At 41.9% G+C, this 23,563-nt stretch overlaps 1 protein-coding gene across 2 annotated transcripts; it reads right to left on the bottom strand.

Moving 5' to 3' along the window:
* C3H18orf54 (chromosome 3 C18orf54 homolog) lies at positions 1 to 21,581 on the bottom strand. Of its 2 annotated transcripts, XM_039911291.1 has the most exons (8): positions 21,543 to 21,581; positions 16,061 to 16,393; positions 13,112 to 13,900; positions 12,369 to 12,519; positions 7,187 to 7,289; positions 4,954 to 5,085; positions 3,391 to 3,458; positions 1 to 169 (listed from the first exon to the last, which is right to left on the bottom strand). In XM_039911291.1, exons 1-8 carry the CDS (start codon positions 21,556 to 21,558, stop codon positions 94 to 96), a joined length of 1,668 nt encoding a protein of 555 aa, XP_039767225.1. In that variant the 5' UTR covers positions 21,559 to 21,581; the 3' UTR covers positions 1 to 93. The 2 variants fall into 2 exon arrangements, with proteins under 2 accessions (XP_039767225.1, NP_001358737.1); NM_001371808.1 differs by lacking the exons at positions 1 to 169; positions 21,543 to 21,581 and having other exon boundaries at positions 3,252 to 3,458; positions 16,061 to 16,347.
* Positions 21,582 to 23,563: the final 1,982 nt, after the last annotated feature.

Genomic DNA, 23,563 nt, shown 5'->3' with positions numbered 1-23,563 from the left:
AAATTTTAAAAACACTTTAATTTAAAATTAGTAATTCATAAATATATCGAAAAAGGCCTTGATTTGTTAGGGTATTCTTTTTTCTTTATCTTCTCAGTGAGTTTTTTTATCCTGTTTGGTGCTGGAATCCTCAACTAGACCTCTCAGACGGGACAAATGGTGCAAAGCCCTTTATTCAAAAAATACAAAATATATAATGAACCAGCATTACTGATTGAAAATACAACATACATACTGAGCAAAAGGAAAACTGTTCTCACTTGCCCCTCCAGCTTCAAAATTAATGAGCTAATTTTTATTTTTAAGTAGCAACAAAGAACATCCCATTTATAAATGGGTACTTTTTTCTGCCCAACTTCCTTACTTCGTTGTTCTATTTAAATTCTTAATTTCAGTCTGGGGTTAATAAATAGATTACCTCAGGCTATAAATAGATTACCTCAGGTTCTCTTAACTCTGAAGGAATGTCCACATTCAGGAAGTGCTTTTCCACTTTTAAAAAAGAGATTGTTACAAAAATTCAGGGAATCTATTATTATCTAATGACAAATCTCTTTATGTTCATAATGCTCTGAATTGACATAGAGGAACGTTTTCATCTAATCATATAGGATATTCTGGTAGGGTTCCACATAATGCATGTTTCCTTTACATGGTTTGGATAGACCTCTATTAAGAAATTAGGAAACATCTTCCAATCACGTGTGTTTCTAACTTTTCTTTAGCTGAGGACACCTGTGTCCGAACAACCACTTTGCACAAGCTCCTGACGTGCACACTACAATGTGAGTTTTCATAAATCCAAGTTTCTTTGGGATCACAGCCTCTGTATTACAGGAAAGCTGCCTGGGTTGGGGGGGGGGGAAGGAGGGGGATCTTCCCTTTGGGACTGATGGAGGGGCCTCAGACCAAGAACCTGCACAGAAGAACTGATTGCTCTCATTGCTCCCAAGAGGTTGTGGACTACAAAGCTGAAGGGCCATTATTGCCATTGTTCTTGTCTGTCTCCCCCGATTAGACTGTAAGCCCGTCAAGGACTGTCTCTATCTGTTGCCGACTTGTTCATTCCAAGTGCTTAGTACAGTGCTCTGCACATAGTAAGCGCTCAATAAATACTATTGAATGAATGAATGGCTAGCTGAATTAGAGAAGCATTTGGGAGTTCCGAGGTTCCCCTCCACAGGGGACTCTAAGAGTTTAAGCCCCACTGTCATGTCCCAGATAATCTCCAAGAAAGCAAATTGCTGACCCAAACACCCATCATGATGATAAAGATAATAATAATAATAACTGTGGTATTTGTTAACTGCTTACTATATGCTAGGCACTGTTCTAAGCGTTGCGGTAGACACAAAGCAAACAGGTTGAACACAGACTGTGTAATTCTGGAACTTGTTAAATGCTTACTCTGTGCCCAGCACTGTCCTAAGAGCTGGAGTGGATACAGACAAATCGGGTTGGGTCCAGTCTCCATCCCACACAGGGCTCACAGTTTTAATCCCCATTTTACAGATGAGGGAACTGAAGCACAGAGAAGTGAAGCCACTTGCCCAAGGTCACACAGCAGACAAGTTGCAGAGCCGGGACTTCTGACTCCCAGGCCCACGGTCTATCCATTACACCATGCTGTTTAAAGTCTGCTGCCCCTTCTAGGCTCATGCCATTGCTCTAGACAGCTGCTCAGTGGTCCTAGGTCGAATTGACAGCTTTCCTTTGCCAGTTTGGGCAGTGGGGGACTTTAAAACAGATCTCGGAAGCAGCAACAGCATCCGCAGGACCAAATAAACATCCCAACCTCTTCCTCCAGGTCTGTGGATTGACACAACCACCATCGTTGGCTGTCAATATATGACTAGACTACAGTTTTTAAGTGCAGTTTGTAAATCTTGTCCAAAAAAGGCTAAGGATTATAGCTAATCCTGCCTCTAATAACCTGAATCTTAACAGACCTCAAAGCTAAACTTGACAGATTATCACACTGAGAAATTCAACTAACCATTTATACATGACGTTTTTATTCCCAATTTGCCTCAGTGCACTGACTTCGGAAGAACAAAAATGCTAAATGAAGGTTTGGGGTTTTATCCTATGCAGAAAAACACTAAGTGCTTAGTACAGTGCTTTGCATACAATAAGCACTAAATAAATACAGTTGAATGAACTGAGAATGTGGATAGTTGAACCAGTTGTAGGTGTGAAAGTGTAAATGCACTGTCATCTCAAGCAGTGGGTTAGAAAGAAGACAGAAAAAGGAGATAAAAAAAATGTGGGGCTTTTGTTTTCCAGGCCAAAAGGTACAAAAGTATCATAATCTTAGGATGTGCCAAACAGATAAATTGCTCCAAATAATATTCATCCCAGTTTAATAGGATGTCCTTGGGACAGCTGTCCTGCTTAATGCTGCCATCTTCCTTGGCTAATGATTAATAATGTTGGTATTTGTTAAGTGCTTACTATGTGCAGAGCACTGTTCTAAGCGCTGGGGTAGATACAGGGTAATCAGGTTGTCCCACTTGAGGCTCACAGTTAATCCCCATTTTACTGATGAGGTAACTGAGGCACAGAAAAGTTAAGTGACTTGCCCACAGTCACACAGCTGACAAGTGGCAGAGCCAGGATGTGGAAACTTGTTTTTTATGTTTAAAAGTTGAGTGCTCTAAGGGCCCAGGTAGCCCAAACTAGCTGGCTGCCTTAATGTCCACAAATAGAAGGTTAAATGGCCCAGTGACAACTTCACATTGGAGACAACTTCTACCATTCTACTGGCAGACAGCCTCTGGCTACTGTAGAGTTTAAACTTGACTATTTTAGTTAGGTTTGTTATCTTATTTTTGTTAGTTATCTTTATGTTAAGGTTACCTCTGGGCAAAACTCTGGGAGTTTGAAAGCCCGCAATACAATCAGGGATTCTTCATCTCCAGAATGTCAATGTGAGTCTTCTGCTCCTGGAAGGACTAAACTTCTTAGGTCTACAAGCTCTCTGGTGACCTACCCACCAGACAACATTCATGTGGACTACTGTAACTATTTGGAAGGGAAAAACTTGAAGTCCATTCCACCGGTTTAATTAATTACCCTAGGACATCCATCAAAGCAGACCATCTCTAAGACGCATATCTTATTCAGATGCAAAATGAAAGTCTCCCTTTACCTTATGACAGGGCCCTTCAATGGCACTTATGACCTATGAAAAATTGCAAATTGAAACTGTAATAGGATATTTAGCTTTATAGCCACTAACTCAGATGAAAGTGAAACTGCTGAAGAACTGTACATCGCAAACTCCCCATTCATTCCTGCTATGAAACCAGAGGACTTGAATCCATCGTTAGATTCATCAGGATAGAAAACCTTTTACTCATTTTTCTACATTTAACTGGGAACGCTCACTTCTGAAGAGACCTAGAAACAGGAATCAATCCTTCACATTGTAATCCAGCAGTTTCTTCCTCTGAAATCTATTAATGAAAATACCATTTAAAACATTAGTAAATCAAACAAGCAATAAAATTCATACTGACAACAAAATACAAACTGTTGAATAAAATGTAACCATTAGAATTTATTTGGAAGAGTAGAATATTCCTCCGCATACATACACCATCTTTATATTACAAGATTTATATTAAAAAGTAAATTATCCATAACGTTAAAGTATAAAAATGAACTTGGTAAATAAGGATTCTCTCCTTTTCCTCAAACTGTTTTGAGATAAGTAAATCGTAAAAAAATTAAAATAAATAAAAATAAGAGAAGTAAACTTCAAAAGCCATGCAGCTTTTTCGAGTGCCTGTGGGGACTCATTTGTAATGGAAATTTTCTGGGGCTAATGTAACTCAGTGCAAGACAATTAAACACCTACAAAGGAGAAGCAGTTAAAGCAGTAATTGATATGCAAAATTCCTAAGTGAGATGTGTGGGTGTGTATAAATAGAATCCCTCAAAGGCCTCAAATCCCTATAATGATCTTGAAAGGAGGCTGAAGGTAAACACTATTATAACAATTATAATATATAACGATATTCCCAGAAAAGTCTGTAGAAGGGGAATGAAGATAAAATTATTGGTGTAAAGTTACTGCCAGGGAACAAAAAAGATGAGTTGTGGAACAAATGCACTCCATTCAGTTGTATTTATTGAGCACTTACTGTGTGGAAAGCACATTACTAGGTGCTTACTCTAACACTATGACCACTAAATAATAGGGCAAGTGTTATTTAACAAAATTTCCAAAATATTTCCAACCTACCAAATAAATTGTATTCCTTTCATTGTAAGAATGACATAGAAGGAAAGAGCATCTTCTAAATTTGGTAGTCCCTCAGCATCTGTGGATTTTTTGCTTCAGGTTTTGCCTACTTACAATTAGCTCCAATACAGCCCCAGGTTCCAGCCCTGCTATCTCTGGAATCTAGACTGTAAGCTCCTTCTGGGAAGTAAATGTGTCTATTTATTGTTGCATTGTACTCACCCAAGCACTTAGTACAGTGCTCTGCACACAGTAAGCACTCAATAAATACGACTGAATGAATGGTCAGTATCAACCACAACTCCACCTCTTTAGTGACTGGTCGTCATCACTCAAGCCACCCCCAGAAGGCCCCAGATAGCCATAGGTTGCTGAATACCTTTTCTAATGCATTAAGTATAGCTGTTGTTGGGTCCGTGAATACCGAAGGATTATTGTACATTATGTATGACCAGAAATCCTAGAAAAGTGGGCTTGAATTTTAAAACACGGATACCAAACTCCCAATAGAACCATTGCTTCAAATGTTAAGGGGTACTATAGTTCTGTAATTTTGATTAAAGTTTATCAGAAGGTCAAAAAGCACCATGGGAAGGACTGAAAAAAGCTGGCCAATAAATCTTTGTGTTTTAAAATTACAATACAATTAGAATACCCCAAATTAGAATGAATCTGTTCTTAAATCATAACCAAAGTTTGCTTACTTTGTTAACTTCCTCATTTTGTTCGGCATTTTGATTCTGTTTAAAGTTTTCTTGCACAGCTTGAAGATTAAATAACATTTGTTTTAAAGCTTCAACAGGACCATGATGATTTCCTCCAGAGAGTGTATTTTTCTAAAACCAAAACATATATATGGTTGAAATTTCAGATCCATAAGGGTGTCAGGTTAAAAATAACTATCTACTGAATTATACCATTGGCAAGATTCTTTTTTATATTTTGAAAGTTGTAACTATCCATTTTCTCCTACACTCGAGTACAATAAACTAAATTTAGCTATATGTCCAACCTGATTATTTTGACTCTACTCCGGTACTTAGTTCAGCAGGTGGCCCATAGTAAGCGTTTAACAGATGCCACAATTATTAACTGCCTGGATATTGTATTGTCACCCACTTTCAGCTTTGACTTGGCGAAACTACTGCCCAAATACGGATTGGCAGATTGAATTACAGGACCTCATTCTTGTTTTTTTTGATGTGGAGAATGGCTCCTAGATAAATCCAGGATTCCCAGCCACAAAAGAGGACTGGACATTTACTCAGTGTGAAGAACTTTAGTCTGGTTTGAAGCTTGATAATTGATTATCAATACATTCTTTCCAACAATCCCCCAAAAGCCATGCTGCTCTTTCAGACTCAGTTTTCTACAGCTTATTGTGAGCAGGGAACGTGTCTACCAACTGTGTTGTATTGTACTCTCCCATGCACTCAGTACAGTGCTCTGCACACTGAAAGCACTCAGTAAATATCACTGCTGATGATAAGGATCTTTGAAAACCTGAGCAATCCTGGAAAGTAGACTACTTAGCATCAGAATTCAGTGAAAGCACTCAATGCTGTGTGGTTTATGAAAATCTTTGGTTAGGCCAAGAGTTTTGCTGGTGTATCACTTCAGTCTTCTTTGGGTTTGGGACAGTGAGAAGCAGTTTGCCATTTCTTCTTGTGTATGTGCTTCCAGAACAGTCATCATTCATTCATTCATTCATTCATTGAGAGCTTACTATGTGCACAGCACTGTCCTAAGCGCTTGCAAAGTACAATTCGGCAACAGATGGAGACAATCCCTACCAACAACGGGCTCATAGTCTAGAAGGGGGAGGCAGACAACAAAACAAAACAAGTAGACAGGCATCAGTACGCATCACCTTCTAGATGACTGACTTGAAAACTTCCAGTGATGATTGCAGCTTCTGGAATTGAGATACAGCATGGCCTGCTGCATAGAGCTCGGGCCTTCCAGTCAGAAGGACCTGGGTTCTAATCCCAGCTCCGCCACTTGTCTACTGTGTGTGTATAGGGCACTGTTCTAAATGCTTGGGAGAGTGCAATACAGCAAGTGCTTATGGGATACAGATCCAAGTGCAGAAGTGTTGCAGAAGGGAGGACAAACAGTTAGAAAAATCAAGGATTAGTCAGAAAAGGCTCTTGCCTCTACTAGGCCACAGGGAGAAGACTGCTCAGGGTGCAGGGGGGAAAGGTGGAGAGGGATAAGCGCCCTTTCCTGGGGGGTCTCTGTTCTGTGTCCAACGAAAAGAAGGATGAAGAGGGGCTGGGCCGCCTAGCTTCCAGCCCCCAGTGACCCCCTCTCTCCTTTTAAATTTTGCCCCTTTATGAATCTGGCCCAGTCCATGACGTCATCGCTTTATGGTCTAGGCCCAGTACATCATGCATGACATCACCTGATTCTGGCCTTTGTTATATCCTCCAGTGAGGTGACAAAAGACAGGCTGAACTAGTCTAAACATGTGAGATGGCTTTGCTTTACTAGGTGGTGGGGAAAGGGTACAACTCAGAAAAGACCCACTGAGTTCTGACTTGATCACTAGCATGGGCCTGGGAGTCAGAGGACGTGGGTTCTAATCTTGCTTCTGCCACCTGTCAGCTCTGTAACCTTGGGCAAGTTTACTTGACATCTCTGGGCCTCGGTTTCTTCATCTGTAAAATGGGAATGAAATACCTGTTCTTCCTCTGCTCTAGACTGTGAGCCCCATTTGGGACAGGCACTGTATTTGACCTGATTAACTTGCATTGTCCCCAGTGCTTAGTTCAGTGAGTGGCACAGAATAAGTCCTTAACAGATACTACAGTTATTTATTATCAAGATTAAAAGGACTTAAAAAGAAATGTATCCTATCTGAGGAGACAAATCCTTTACTTATGATTCACTACAGAACTTTTTTCTAAACTTAATAAAAATGTATTTTCTACTTACCTGACTATCTTTAGTTACAATATCCTCAGGAAATGCATTAACGCGATTTGCCTTCAGGGCTCGTGGAGGGCCTTCATCACAGTGCACAGGAACAGGAGATTTACTAAAGGGGAACATAATAACCAGCTTATATTTATAGTAGCTATTAAATACATTCATTAAAGTTTCAAAGAAGTTTTCAAAAGATCAATGGGTGGTGTGGGATCAGAAGACAGGAATTACGGAAAGAGGATGGAAATATGCATCTCCCAAGTATCTGTTTACAAAATAAGTAGATGACCCTTGGGGGAATAGAACCAATATACATGGTAAGCAAAGGCAAACAAAAAGAGAAAAGTAAGAATGTTAAAGCAAAAGTGTCAAAGTGAATTTCAATTTTTTGAATTCTCTGCCAGTTTACAGCTCCTCCAAACTTAAAGAACATGTTCCCAAATCCTCCACCCATATTCTTGATAAAAATAATGCCTACTGACTCAGAACAAGATTCATTCATTCATTCATTCAATCGTATTTATTGAGTGCTTACTGTGTGCACAGCACCGTACTAAGCACTTGGAAAGTACAGTTCAGCAACCAATAGAGACAATCCCTATCCAACAACGGGTTCATTCAGTATAACCTTCCTGCCATTTGCCGATTCAGACCATTTCCTTGTATCTTGCTGATAAGAACACATGCAATCAAAATCTTACAGTAAAGTCCAGACCTATGTCATCAAATCTTCACCCCTCTACTAGGGAGAATTAGACTGAGCCCGTTGTTGGGCAGGGATTGTCTCTATCTGTTGCCGAATTGTACATTCCAAGTGCTTAGTACAGTGCTCTGCACATAGTAAGCGCTCAATAAATATAAATGAATGAATGAGAATTGGCAAAAATCAAAGACATTTACATTGATCTGGCATGATTTGTTTTTCACAAAGTTTTTTGGTTAGTACCCTTTACCCTGTTTTTCTCAGTGTACCACTAGGGTCGATGATATGTTCCAGTACCTTCTCAGGTACTGAAGATAAACTGACCTGTCAAAATTTTCAAGGATTTTATGTTTAATGATGAAAAGTACATTTGCTCATTTCCATTCTTCAGGCTCTTCCCTGGGGCTTGAGAGAAAATTCTTATTATATCCAATTAAATGATCATACCCTACCCTAAGCAGGAGAAAGAAGAGCAGGAAGAAGCAGAAAAGGAAGAAAGGAGACCTCAGGGGCTATATTGCACTGTTGAAACTCGTTACAATGTCAGACAGCTGCATATTTGAATAAACAGTGTTTGGATAAATGGGGACAGCATGAGGAAAGAGCACAAGCCTGGGAGTCAGAAAACCTGGGTTCTAACCCCGGCTCTGCCAGGTGCCTGCGGTGTGAACTTGGGCAAGTCACTTAAATTCTCTGCACCTCAGTTTCCTCATCTGTAAAATGGGGATTCAATGCCTCTTCTGCCCTGTACTTAAACTGGGAATCCCACGTGGGATGGGGACTGTGTCCGATCTGATCAGCTTGCATCTACATCAGAGCTTAGAACAGTGTTTTACACATAGGAAGTGCTTAACAAATAATAATAATATTGTTGAAATAAATATCATTGCAGCTTCCAGTGATGAATGGGAAGCATGTTCTGAACTGACTGGAACAAGGAGGGAAGTGGTTTGAGGCAACTACGGGAGCCGAGTTCTGTCGCACACTCCCTTACTAATAGCGACAGTATTCACAAAGCACTTACTGTGTGCAGAGCACTGGATTAAGTGATGGGGGAGAATATACAGAATACACAAAGCTCAGCCATTTGCCCCAGGATTGCAGGCATTTCTCTAACCCTCCATTCTTCCCCTTTTGGCAACTGAGACGCTTACTTTCTGGATATTTGCCTGATTTTCTTACAAACACAATAAAAATATAATTTATAACACGAGCAATTTCTTACAAAATCGAGACCATGATGATTTCTTTATTAGATTGCACCGGCTTCCCTGGCACTCATGCTTTGCACGTAGTAAGCGCTCAATAAATATGATTGAATGAATTGAATTGATCTTTTCCATTCACTGTATGAAATGGCTAAAAAATTCTTCAAAGTCTTCCATTCTTTGCATTTAATGATTAGTGTTAAAATGACATAGGAACGTATCTTATAAATTTCTATAAGAAAAGTTTACAGCATTCATTCACAGTGAATTCTGCTTTATAGGAATTACAGCATATTATATTGAATTCATTTCTCCCTATGTTAATGTCTGTGAGCTCTTTATTTCACAATTCACTTTCCTCTCTCCTCCATGACCATCTCATCTCCTTATCATTTAACTTAAATCTTAATATTAGTGCTGTCAACATCCTTCTTTTGATGTCTTTTGATGTTATTAATACTAATGGTGTTTTTCGTTCAACTCTGTGACAATCAATTTACTAAGTCCTGAGATGGATGCAGCTTATTCAGGTCAGACACAACCTCTATCCCTTAATGGGCTCACAGTCTAGGAGATGGAAAATGAGGAAAATGAGCCACAAAAAAAGTTAGGTAACTTGCCCAGGTTCCCATAGCAGGCAAGGGGAAGAGCCGGAATTAGAAACCAGATCTTCTGATTCCCAGGTCTGTGCTCTTTCCACTATTACTTTCAATCACTTCTGAATTTAAGATCAAATAAAGGAGAAATAAATTCACAAATTTCACATGTAAGTAATCTAACAGAAGAATATTGGTTTCAGGGTGAGAGCAGTGTGCTGAAACAACTCCACCTCCTTATTTCATTTCTCAAGTAGATTTTTCATCTCCCTGAAAATTTAGCACCAAACCAGAACCTGAAGCACTTTTTTCAATTTAATGACTTCTAACTCTTAAAATTCTTAACTCTGTAATTAACGTTTCACCTTAACTATTACAATCCCTTCTCTGATATCCTTCCCATGTTACTGTGTGAATGTTTGCATTATAGGAATGTAATGAAAATAGAAAAGGCGTTATTAAAATACAAATCTTTTACAAATACTGTTCTGCTCCGCTTAACGTTAAGCAGACTGATCCATTGTTAAAATGCCAATTACCCTCAAATAAGAAATCTGAGGAAGCAGAAGTTTTAAAAAACTTTCTAAAGACCACAGTGTAGCAGTGATGAATATGAATAAAAAAGAACCCAAAACACCAAGAATGATAAGGGTTTTTACTAAAGGATGCTAACCAGATCTGTGGGTCAATAAAAACCTAAACAGAGGAAAGGGTCTCAAATCAAAATTAAAATTTAAACTACAGGTAGACCTTCCTGTAATAAAAATATAAAATAAAATAACCTTATTCCACAACAATGTGTGCTTCTTCTAGACTGTAAGCTTCTCTTGGATAGGGGATGTTTCTTCAAACTCTGTGTATTGAATTCTACCAAATGTTTGATGCAGTGCTCCTCACACAGTCAGACTGACTGATTCCACTATATGTTCTGGCTAGAGCATGATGGCGGAATCAGGGAACATTCTTCCAATAACACAAATTTATCTGGTTTGAGCACCAAGAGGCATCGAAAAATCCAGTTAGGGGCAAGTGCACAGAACTGGAAATGGGGTGAACATTACTGCACATGTGTCCCTAAGGCAGGGATCTGCTTTATAATCTCCCAAGATCTTAGTAGAGTGCTTGGCACATAGTCAGTGCTCAGTAAATATGATTGATTGATTGACTGATAAGAAGCTCATGTGTACTGGAACAGAAGGCTCCCAGCAAAAGAGATCTTTAAGAACAAACAACACTCTGCCCTGGGAAGTAGCATAAACACATCCCCACCTGCAACTTATTTTAGTATCTGTCTTCCCTACTAGGTTGTAAACCCCTGAGAGTGGGGACTACTAACTGTATTCTATTCTCTCTTATTATTAATAATAATAATAATATTGGTATTTAAGTGCTTACTATGAGCAGAGCACTGTTCTAAGCACTGGGGGAGATACAGCATCATCAGGTTGTCCCATGTGAGGCTCACAGTCTTAATCCCCATTTTACAGAGGAGATCACTCAGAAACGGAGAAGTGAAGTGACTTGCCCACAGTCATACAGCTGACAGATGGCAGAGTCGGGATTCGAACCCATGACCTCTGACTCCCAAGCCCAGGCTCTTTCCACTGAGCCACGCTGCTTCTTAAGTGCTTAGCACAGTGCTCTGTCCAAAGAAAGAGCTCAATAAATACTATTAATTTATTGACTGAAGGTTTAGGTCACTTCTTTGCCTGACAGTGGGACTGGTTCTGTAATTCTGAATTTACAATACAAATTGTTTAAAGTTAACCTTTAAATTCAGAAAGAAAAATAAGTATTTCTATCAACCAGCTAATATTACCAGCTCTAATGCAACCTATCCTCCCATTTTACTACATGCTAATACAAAATACTTGCTAAAATCCTGAAGAGCTGGAATCATTACTTATTATTAGATAGGTTAATAAGTACAGTAAGGCCTAAGTATTAGGGTAGATTTTAATCCCAATCCTAGCAATAACCTGCTGAAGCAACCTCCTGATAGACTAGATTGTGAACATGTTGTAGGCAGGAATTGTTTCTATTTATTGCTGAATTATACTTCCCAAGGCTCTGCTCACAGTAAATGCTCAATAAGTACGACTGAATGAATGAAATATCCTTTGTATTTAAGACTGTACACGTGGGGAAAGATGTATGAAGAAACGGAGGACCATGGAAGCCAAACAAACTGATGGCAGCTGATTGAACATTTAAACCTTAATAACAACCTAAACAGACATGCTAACAAAGAAAACTGAGAGACAATTGAAGTAACATAGATAGAATATGAACACAAAAATTAAATGGGGAAAAGCAATCTTTTGAGAAGCAAAAGGATGTGCTTATTTTCTCTCTACCTCTAAAGCAATTCCATGTCTCCCCTTTCCTTGGAATGAAAGAGGAAATAAAATAGCCATAATATATGAAGAAATAAAAGAAGAACAATAAATATAAAAAATTTATAGTACAATATACTCTAACTGGAATTTGAGACAATGCACCATCTAGTGGAAAAAATAAAAATGGTCATTTCTAAGATGTAATACCAATGTATTAGTAGGACTACCACCTTAATCTCCATCATTAAATTGTCTGGAAAGGAATAAGCCACTCAGCAATGGGGTGAAAAAGTATATATTTTCCATTTGGATTCAACAACAATCATCTTTTTTTTTTTTACTCACAAGGGAACAGGAATGTTTTCCCATGATCTTTCTTCTTCTAGTATATCTAGGGAACAGGGGCTGCCTTCATTTTTCGCGGTATTTGACATTACCTCAGAAGAATGCTCTAAAGTTCTCTGGGCCTTCAGGATAAGCAATTCAATTTTGTCATCTAAAAAAAAATAATAATGATTGATTATATTGTTAAGGTTATTTTAGCAGTGAAGTGCATCACTACATACTTAGAACAGTGCTTTGCTCATAGTAAGCACATAACAAATGCCATCACTATTATTATTCCCAGGTTACAAGCCTCAATCTGATGTACTGAAATAGAATTCCTACTTATGTGAACCAGTGGGCTATGTCTAGAAGGAAGCAGTGTTAAAATATAACATATTAGAGAGTAGAAGAGAAAAAACATATACAACTTCCAGTTGCATTAATTTACCATTGCATATGAGATGACATATAAATATACAAAATAGAAGAATTCTTCCCAGTGGACTGGTAAGCTCATGGTGGGTTGGGAATGTGTTTGCTAGCTCTGTTGTGTTGTACTCTCCCAAGTGCGTAGTACAGTGCTCTGCACATAGTAAGTACCCAGTAAATAATACTGATTGACTGCTTCCCACCATGTGATTAACTCATTCAAAGGCTAAACCAAAAACACATCTGATCGTTAATCTTTTAGCCCTGGGACCATCTTAATTTCTTAATTAGTTAGTTGAATAGAAAAACTAAGAAAAGAAAATATGCATTACCACTGAACGGTTGTGTGGACTGTCTTGAGAAAGATACACTTTCAGACTGGAATTGGTCACATTCGCAATCACATATGCAGCCGGCAGTTAATACTTTCTTGTTCCTCTCTGGATCTAAACGGCTATAGTGTTCAAGTGACTGTTCAACACTACCTAATTTGTTCACAAACTGAGAATTCCTCTGCCTCTTGCAAAGATGTCCAAGGGGGTAGGAGTCTTCTGCTCTAGAAATGTTTTGACTTGCTGAATCGGATAAAAGGTCTTGATTGTGAAGCCAGGCTGGATATTTGAAATCAGGTAAACTAGTTATGCCAGACACGCTCAGATCAGACTTCTGGCTTGTAAGCCACCTTGGGTAATTCATACCACCAGTGTGTTTTGGACTTCCTTGGAGATGAGGCTTCTCTGAAGAATAAGCTGACGAGGAAAAATTGCATTTCTGAAGCTTATTCACCGTTTTAGGTTTTAACCCATCATGCTGACCTCCACTGGCACTTTGGTATGAAGAAGCAAAGAGAGTCTCATTTCCCTTAGGGCTGAAGTGATGCAGAAAAGCAAGGTTTTTTTCATCATCAGATGAAGCTAGTTTGGTAGGAGACTTCTTGTTCCGTTTGCTCCTTTGGGACACTGATCCGACCAAAGTGTTGGCAATGGGTAATGATCCATCGGCTGGAAATGCTAATAAATCATCAGTGGTAAGGCTTAGCAGATCGAGGTCACTAGTAATGCATCTTCTACAGGGTCCCGACATGGTGCTTGACTTTCTGTGGGGGTCGAAGTCTTTGGAAGCTGGGGGAAAGGAATATACATTTTTACTCATATACTAGGTGGGGGTACATTTGAAAACCAAAATGGTTATCAACATCAACGATCTTAACATCAATGATATTACTAAGTGCTTATTTGTTGAGGGCAGGGAATGAATCCATAATTGGTTACACTGCACTCTCTCAAGTGTTTAGTACAGTGCTCTGCAACAGTAAGTGCTCAATAAATACAACTGACCAACTGTGAGCAGAGCACTGTACTAAGCGCTTGGGAGAGGACAATACAAGCAGAGCTACACAAGGAGCTTACAGTCCGTAAGGAGATTTTAGAGCGACGTAGCTCGCATGATATATGGGCCACCAATTTTCCCCCTCAAATCATCGTTATGGAAAATAAGAGAGTGCCACTTTCTATCACAATGGAGTGCTTTTTGGTAACCGGGGCATCAGAACAAGTGGCGTGAGGGAAACAGCAATTCTGTGCAGGGTACAAGTAAGCTACCACTGTGGATTCTGTGTGACTGAAGAATGAACGAGATGTATCCTGGGCTATATAGCTTTTTTATTTAATTTTTTAATATTTGTTAAACGCTTGCTGTGTCACAGACCCTATACCAAGCGCTGGGGTAGATACAAGCTAATCAGGCTAGACACAGTCCATGTTCCACAGGGGGCTAAAAGTTTTAAGCTCCATTTTATAGATGAGGCAACTGAGGAACAGAGTGAAGTGTCAGCAGATGAGTGGGGGAGCCAGGATTAGGACCCAAGTTCTTCTGACTCCTAGGCCCATGCTCTATTCTCTAGGTCATGCTGCTTCTCAGGAATCATATAGGAGAGGGGTGGAAAGCTGACCTGAATTGATATCATCAGTCATCATCATCAGTGGTATTTCTGAGTGCTTCTGTGTGCAAAGCACTCTACTGAGCGCTTGGGAGAGTACAATTCCACACAGTTGGCAGACCCATTCCCTGCCCACAACAAGCTTAGAGGGTAAGAATTACCACAGTACAGTAACATACGCTGCAATATTAACTAGAACATTTGATTCTAGCTGAAACAGTGGACGTGACTGATGGTCGCAGAATACACTGCATCCACCTACATGTTAGCTCCCCTTAACTTACCTCTGTTTTTGTGAAGTCACAAAACCAGGGGAAGGAGGAAAATGGGGATGGAGGATATAACTGGGGAGGAGTCATGTCACATTTGTGCAAAGCAGACGGGATGCACAGCAAGCCTAGAAACCAAAGGGCTGAGCGAACTGGTTAAAGTCGGGCCAGACTCAAACTCATCTCTCCATGGCCAACTGCTGCTGCCTAGGACTGCTCTTTAGTCCACAGGCTCTTAATAAAGGGCTTATAAAGAACAAGGCTAATCAGAGGCTCTTTTCATGACATGGGGCAATAACAATAATCTATGTGCCAAGCACTGTTCTAAGCACTGGGGGAGATGCAAGGTAATCAGATTGTCCCATGTGAGGCTCACAGTCTTCATCCCCATTTTACAGACGAGGTCACAGAGAAGGGAAGTGATTTGCCCAAGTCACACAGTGACAAGTGGCGGAGCCGGGATTAGGAACCACGGCCTCTGACTCCCAAGCCCGGGCTCTTTCCACTAAGCCACTCTGGGTAACAGAGCAACTGCAGGAGAAGCAAAATGGCTTAGTGGATAGAGCACAGGACTGGGAGTCAGAAGGACCTGGATTCTAATCCCAGCTTCGGCACTTGTCTGCTGTGTGACCTTGGGCAAGTCACTTCACTTCTCTGGACCTCAGTTATCTCATCCATAAAATGGGGAATAAGACTTGGGCCCCATGTGAGACAGGGACTATGTCAAACCTGATTAACTTGTATCTACTCCAGTGCTTAGAGCACTGCTTGGCTCATAGTAAGGATTTAACAAATTCCATAATTATTATTATTAGCCTTCTCCACACAGGAATGGGTGGGAGAGACCATAAAATTGAAAATGATTTATTAAACACTGCTTCAGTAGGTAGAACATAACCTAAGGAGAAAGGACAAGGTGCAACCTGTAATTTCAGTCAGTTTCCAAACTATAAATTAAACAATTCACAGAACTAAATAATACAACTTTCCAAAAGTATCAAACTCCTCCATGAAACAAAATGGCAGCACAAACAATTGGAGACATTATACGTCAAAAAACAGTGAAAGCATACCATGGTTTTTAGAATGAAATCCCGAGATTTCGAAGCTCTTAGAAGAATTTGGACCAAGAATAATCTTTCCATTGCACGCGCTAGAAGAAGTTCGGCTTAAATCAAAATCCTCAATATAAGCCTCAAGGGCTTGAGAAGCAGAGCTGTACAGTTTATCTTTATACTGAATCGAGCCAGTTGCGTTAATAAAGGAGTTACTATTTTCCGGACTGTAACTTGCTAGAAGAGAAGATACTGTAGACTGAGGAGAGTAAACACTGCCTTTTTTCACCGACTTTGCCATGGTCTTCTCAAAACTGTCTGTTGAGACTTCCATTGCTCTTTTTAAAATAACTGTAGATACAAAAAACCCACCATAAATATTCCATTTACATATGGCTGATTCATATACATCTTCTATTTTTCTCAAGTATTCTACTCTCAATTGTCCACATTTAGGGAAAATGTCCTGTAGAATCTAAAACACCAGAAAATCCACCTACCGATGTTCATATTCACTCCCTCCATGCCAATTGTTTTTGGGGGGAGGGGGAGCTGGGGCGCATTGGGGGTTGGAGGGAAATAATGCAAGGACCCAGGCCCAGTACCCAGATGACTGGATGTCTGGAAAAAATAAAGTCAGAGGAAGGGAATGGAGAAGCACAGTAAAATACTCAAATTAGCCAATGGAATGAGGTATCTCCCCATATACCTAGACCTATAACCGCTGGATTGTTTTCCATATACCATTACTTCCTCTCAAAATAGGTAAGAGCAAGTAGGTCTTCGATGGAGGTGTTCTGCAAATAGAAAGTGTTTTTGATTCCATAGGCATTCTGAATTGCCTCAGATGCACTTGTTCTGAAATGGAAAGTACATGTAGGAATGTCTTTTTTTAATTCCCCAGTAATCTCCTTATCTCCTGATCCCTCCCTTTCCTTTTAAACAAAAATACTGTAACGGTGCTGGTTTTCTGCTGAGCAATTTAAATAGGGTTACTTTTGCTTAATTTGTTTCACAGTTACTGAGGCCTTTTAGAATATATTTTAGGCATCGTGCATCAGCGAATAACAGATAAAACAACATGGAGGAAAATGAAGCTAAGGGGCCCATAGCCAGGCAGTGGGGGAAGATCCTGTGCTAGTCTAGATTGGACAGATTACCTGTAACTGAAATTACTCTTTGAGTGAATACAGTCAACTGTAATTTCTAAAGTGATTTCCCTCCATAGGCCTTCCAGAGGAGCAGGCATTTAGTAAATAGCAAATATTCATTCAATCCTATTTATTGAGTGCTTGCTCTGCTCAGACCACTTTACAAGGTGGTTGGGGTGTACAGTACAACAGTGGTTTTGCTATTATCTGCAATGGATTTATACATTACTCGGGACTGGCTTTATTCAAGGATTTGCTTTAGCAGCTGCAGAAAGTAATGATAGAAATATTTTTGGATCTTTCCAAGGTCAAATTCAGATTAAGAGAATATTGGTAGTACCCGGACTCTATTAAATGGAAACCTGGCTCTTTACAGCTACAGAGTATAAATAGTATCTGCCTCGTCATGCTTTTCAAACACAAAAAAATGCACAGGTAAAAAACTAGAAGAAATAAACTTCTGAGCTCATGAGAGTACATGGTAAAATCTAAATGTCTGAAAAAAATCTCTTTATTGGATAGGTACTTGACCAACAGGAAGACTTTCTAAAACTGCCTCTTTGAAAAAAAAATAAACATTATTTTGACTAAGGATGTATGGAGATACCACCAAAGAGAGCTTACTGGTCTGCACAAGTCCTCTAAAAGGCAGAGTGGTTAGTCGGTTTCATTAACACATATTGGTACAAAACCTAACATTCAAAATTCTGAATAAAGCTAAAGCCCCAGAATCCTTACAATATAGGGTTGAAGAGAAAAGAGACACGTTTAGCATTACGACCTTTAAAATAATCCTACGCAAGTGGCGAAAAGTGACTACATTATATTTTATGTAATTTCTATAGCCACAAAAGTTTGAAAAATTTCACTCTTCTGAGTTCTATTAGTGGCTGTTGACAGGAAAACAATTTAAGAGTAAGGGAAAGAGATAAAGCACTGAGCTCAGTACAAGAGTTGACTCTGAAAAGGAGCACAGTGCAGATGAAATAACATTGGTTTTGTGTTGGGAAATTATTGCTATTGGTCCAACTGCATCTGTGATTACAAATGGCTAGGTTTTCATCATCAGATTACTCAACAACCAGAAGGAAGGGGTACTCATGAATTCTATTTATTTATACCGATGCCTATTTACCCATTTTGATGTCTGTCTCCCCCACTTCTAGTCTGTAAACCCGATGTGGGCAGGAAATGTCTCTCTTTATTGCTGAACTGTACTTTCTGAGTGCTTAATACAGTGCTCTGCACACAGTTAGCACTCAATAAATACGATTGAATGAGTGAATGAATGAATGTTGGTACTTCCTTTCCTTCTTCTCCACAGACACACCCCTCTGAAGTCTAAATTTACCTGATCTTCTAAACGCGGGTTGCAAAATCAAGTGTTGAGACTATGACAAGGATTACAAAATAATGTTTAAACATTTACAGCGAAATGCAATAACCGATGGGATATCACAGATCCGTCAACGATAATATATCATACAGTGACACGCAAGGCTGATGTGGGTTCATTCTGGCTTTAATACTAAATGAGTCTTCAGGTTTTTTTCTTTGCAGTTCATCTTGAGAAAGGGCTGTTGAATTAGTCCTCTGCAAAAGACAGCATGTGTATACTCGTTCTATTGTTCAACTGTCAATTTAATCTACTAGACTGGTATAAATCATATCCATAATTATAATGAATTAAGGTTTAATCTTAGTGAAGAGAGATTTTAATTAACTTTGATCCAAGAACGTTGTTAAGCTTAAGATTCCTAAATGTTAAACAATTCAAGAAACCTCCTGGGAAAATACACTTGGAGGCACTAATTAACAGCTCTGATTTGCCATGGAGAGGCAGTGGTGTCTAATGTTATTTCAATGCAGGCAAACAAAAAAAAACCAAACAAAACACCGCAATTGAATGATTATGGCATTATCCTCAGGGCCTTCACTCCCTTGGCCCTAAGCACTATAGTGCCCTATAATACAGCTCTGGTTAACCAGGGAGGTTTATTTTGGGGCATGCCCTGATTCCCAGAGGTCCCAATCTTCTGCCTCCTCTCTATTCCAAGGGCACAGACCCGAAGTCATGGTAATCAACAATATTTTAGTCCCCAAAAGGTCCAAGGCAGTGCATGCCTATGTTATCTGGGCCTCCTCTCTACCAACCTTGGCCCTACTTCAAATGTATTTTTCTTTCAAGAACCACAGCTAATTGTCTGTCAGCACTGTCCCTCTCTCCTTTCCCATCATGGGTCCGTCCGCTTACCCTCATTAAAAATAATAATCATTGCAGTTCTTGCTATGAACCAAGGACTTGGTTAGCTGTAGGATAGAAACACCCTGCCGGGGTCGCACCTGGGGAGTTTCCCGTCCTCTACCAGTCTCGGCTATGGGAGGGAGAGTCAAGTAGAGGAGTGTCCACTCCATTCCTAGCTTGGGCAGTGGCTAGCGAGTGGAAGGCAATCGGCTACAAGTCAAAACTCCCCCGTGCTGGGCAGCAGGGGCAGGGGGGAGAGCCGAGGGCGGAGACTCGAGTTTACCGCAAGGAAGGAGGCCATGGTAAACCACTTCTGCGTCTTTACCAAGAAAACTCTAGGGATCCGCTACCAGAACGATTGCAGATGGAGGTGAGGCGTTCTGGGAGAGCTGCATCCATGGTGTCCCTACGGGTCAGAGACGATGCGACAGCATAAGACAAGGGTAGGTACAATAAAATCGGAGCAGCCATAATTCCTGAACCATACGGGACCCGCTGTCTAGTGGTGAGGGAGAAGAAGCATTTTTTGGACGAGGAAGCTGAGGCATGGATGTAGTAAGTGACTCGCCCATGGTCACGTAGCAGGCAAGTTCATTCATTCAATCATATTTTTTGAGTGCTTACTGTGTGCAGAGCACTATACTAAGCTCATGGGAAGTACAATTCAGCAAGAAATAGAGACAATCCCTTCCCACAACGGGCTCACAGTCTAGAAGTGGGGAGACAGACATCAAAGCAAGAAAACAGGCATCAGTAGCATCAATATAAATAGAGAGAATTAAGTGGCAAGTAGCAATGGCAGGGCGGGGATTAGAACCCAGGTCCCGTGAAACCCTGACTTCTGCTCTTTTCACTGGGCCGCGTTGTTTTCCTCCCTTAGCCTTCCTCCAGGGACTCCTCTCACAGCGCGCTTTCTCTCATGCCTGGGACACCTCTTGGATTTCATTCCCCCACTCTGCAGGGATTCCTTGAGGTTTACATTTCCTTTTTTTCCTGCACCCTCCAGGAAGCCCTTCTCCTAAAGCTTCTGTTCTTCCCTAGACTGTTAGCTCATTGTGGTCGGGGGAGCATAAACATTAACTTTTTTTTTTTTAATATTCGTTAAGCACTTGCTATGTGTCAGGCACTGTATTAAGCGCTGGGTCGATACAAGATAATCAGGTTGATAATAATTGTGGTATTTGTTAAGCATTTACTAAGTGCCAGGCACTGTACTAAGCGCTGGGGTGGATACAAGCAAATCGGGTTTTGCCCACGCGGGGGGTTCACCCTCTCAATCCCCATTCATTCGGTCATTCTTTTGCTCGTATTTATTGAGCGCTTACTGGGTACAGAGCACTGTTTGATAGGTAACTGAGGCCCAGATAAATGAAGTGCCCAAGGTCACCCAGCAGATAAGTGGTGGAGCTGGGATTAGAACCCATGACCTTCTGACTCCCAGGCCCAGGCTCTAGCCACTACATCTCATTACTAGGGCTCACATTCTTAATCCCCATCTGACAGATGAGGTAACTGAAGTACAGAGAAGTTAGGTGACTTGCCTAAGGTCACATAGCAGACGAGAAGCAGCGTGGCTCAGTGGAAAGAGCACGGGCTTGGGAGCCAGAGGTCATGGGTTCGAATGCCGGCTCTGCCACTTGTCAGCTGTGTGACTGTGGGCAAGTCACTTCACTTCTCTGGGCCTCAGTTACCTCATCTGTAAAATGGGGATTAAGACTGTGAGCCCCACGTGGGACAACCTGATTACCCTGTATCTACCCCAGCGCTTAGAACAGTGCTCTGCACATAGTAAGCGCTTAACAAGTACCAACATTATTAATTGAGGTACAGAGAAGTTAGGTGACTTGCCTAAGGTCACATAGCAGACCAGAAGCTGCGTGGCTTAATGGAAAGAGCCCGGGCTTGGGGAGTCAGAGGTTGTGGGTTCGAAATCCGCTCTCCCGCTTGTCTGCTGTGTGACTGTGGGCAAGTCACTTCTCTGTGCCTCAGTTCCCTCATCTGTAAAATGGGGATGAAGTCTGTGAGCCCCCCACATGGGACAACCTGATTAGTTCGTATCTATCCCAGAGGTTAGAACAGTGCATGGCACATAGTAAGTACTTACCAAATACCATCATCATTATCACTCGTCAGCTGTGTGACCTTGGGCCAGACACGTCTCTGGGTCTCAGTGACCTCACCTGCAAAATGGGGTGAAGACCGTGAGCCCCCACGTGGGACAACCTGATGACCTGATATCCCCCCAGTGCTTAGAACAGTGCTTGGCACATAGGAAGCACTTAACAAATACCATCATCATCATCATCATCATCACTTGTCCACCATGGGACGTTGGGCCAGGCACTTCGCTGGGCCTCAGTGACCTCATCTGTAAAATGGGGATGAAGACTATGGAGCCCCCACATGGAACAACCTGATTAGCTTGTATCTACCCCAGCTCTTAGAACAGAGCTTGGCACATAGTAAGCATTGACCAAATACCATTTTCATCATCACTTGTCAGCTGTGTGACTTTGGGCAAGTCACTTCTCTGGGCCTCAGTTCTCCCATCTGCAAAATGGGGATGAAGCCTGTGAGCCCCCATGTGGGACAACCTGATGACCTGGTATCCCCCCAGCGCTTAGAACAGTGCTTGGAACATAGGAAGTGCTTAAGAAATACCATCATCATCACTTGTCTGCTGTGTGACCTTGGGCCAGTCACTTCTCTGGGCCTCAGTGACCTCACCCGCAAAATGGTGGAGAAGAGACTGGGAGCCCCAGGGGGGAAGAACTTGATGACTATGCATAGCAATAACAATAATAATGTTGGTATTGGTTAGGGGAAGCAGCGTGGCTCAGTGGAAAGAGCCCGGGCTTTGGAGTCAGAGGTCATGGGTTCGAAGCCCCGCTCTGCCACTTGTCAGCTGTGTGACTGTGGGCAAGTCACTTCACTTCTCTGTGCCTCAGTTACCTCATCTGTAAAATGGGGATTAATACTGTGAGCCCCACATGGGACAACCTGATTCCCCTGTGTCTACCCCAGCGCTTAGAACAGTGCTCTGCACATAGTAAGCGCTTAACAAATACCAACATTATTAAGCACTGACTATGTGCAGAGCACTGTTCTAAGTGCTGGGGGAGATACAGGGTCATCAGGTTGTCCCACATGGAGGCTCCCAGTCTTCATCCCCACTTTACAGATGAGAGAACTGAGGCCCTGAGAAGTGACTTGCCCAAAGTCACCCAGCTGACAAGTGATGATGATGACGGTCATCAGGTTGTCCCACGGTGAGGCTCCCAGTCTTCATCCCCCTTTTCCAGATGACATCACTGAGGCCCAGAGAAGTGGCTGGACCAAGGTCACTCGGCGGACAAGTGACGATGATGATATTTGCTAAGCGCTTCCTGTGCGCCAAGCATTGATCTAAGCACTGAGAGGATACGAGGTCATCAGGTTGTCCCCCAGGGAGGCTTCCAGTCTTCATCCCCACTTTACAGATGAGAGAACTGAGGCCCAGAGAGGTGACTTACCCAAAGTCACCCAGCTGACAAGTGATGATGATGACGGTCATCAGGTTGTCCCACGGTGAGGCTCCCAGTCTTCACCCCCCTTTTCCAGATGACATCACTGAGGCCCAGAGCAGTGACTGTCCCAAGGACACCCAGCTGACAGGTTTGCAGAGCCGGGATTCGAACCCATGACCTCTGCCTCCCCAGTCCCCTGAGCCCCAGCCGCCTCCCCCGCGCTTAGAACGGTGCTGGGCACCTGGGAAGGGCTTGGGGGAGATGATGGGGATTGCAGGGAGCTGGTCCGAGCGCTTAGGGCAGTGCTCTGCACCTGGCAAGCCTGCAAGGGGCGAGGAAGGCGCCTCCGACGCTGCCACAGCGCCCCCCTCCGGCGGGGGCGGCGCTCGGCCCTTCTCCGCGCATGCGCGGATGCCCCCTCCTCCCCCATCTAACCACGTGACCCGCCCCCGAGAGCGCGGGCCCCGCTCTTACTTTCAAATGGCTCCACCGTGGCGGCGCCGGGCGGGGGCGCATGCGCGGCACCCGTTTGGCGCCGGGGAGGCGCGGTGCCTGCCGGGACTTGTAGTTTTCTGTCCCTCCCCCCCTCCCCAGGCCCTCCTTGGAGGCCTCCCCTCCC

Source organism: Ornithorhynchus anatinus, chromosome 3 (assembly GCF_004115215.2).
Source record: "Ornithorhynchus anatinus isolate Pmale09 chromosome 3, mOrnAna1.pri.v4, whole genome shotgun sequence".
NCBI lineage: Eukaryota > Metazoa > Chordata > Mammalia > Monotremata > Ornithorhynchidae > Ornithorhynchus > Ornithorhynchus anatinus.
Note: the sequence above shows the minus strand (reverse complement) of the source record. Positions and strands in the feature narration are given on the sequence as shown.

Excerpts from the sequence above, each read along its gene's own strand:
- C3H18orf54 (XM_039911291.1), bottom strand. Across the intron at positions 7,290-12,368 it reads GAAAACATTCCTGTTCCCTT|TAAATCTCCTGTTCCTGTGC; the intron begins GTGAGTAAAAAA and ends GTTCCCCTTTAG. Across the intron at positions 170-3,390 it reads GTTTCTAGGTCTCTTCAGAA|GGCTTTGCACCATTTGTCCC; the intron begins GTGAGCGTTCCC and ends TTTTGAATAAAG.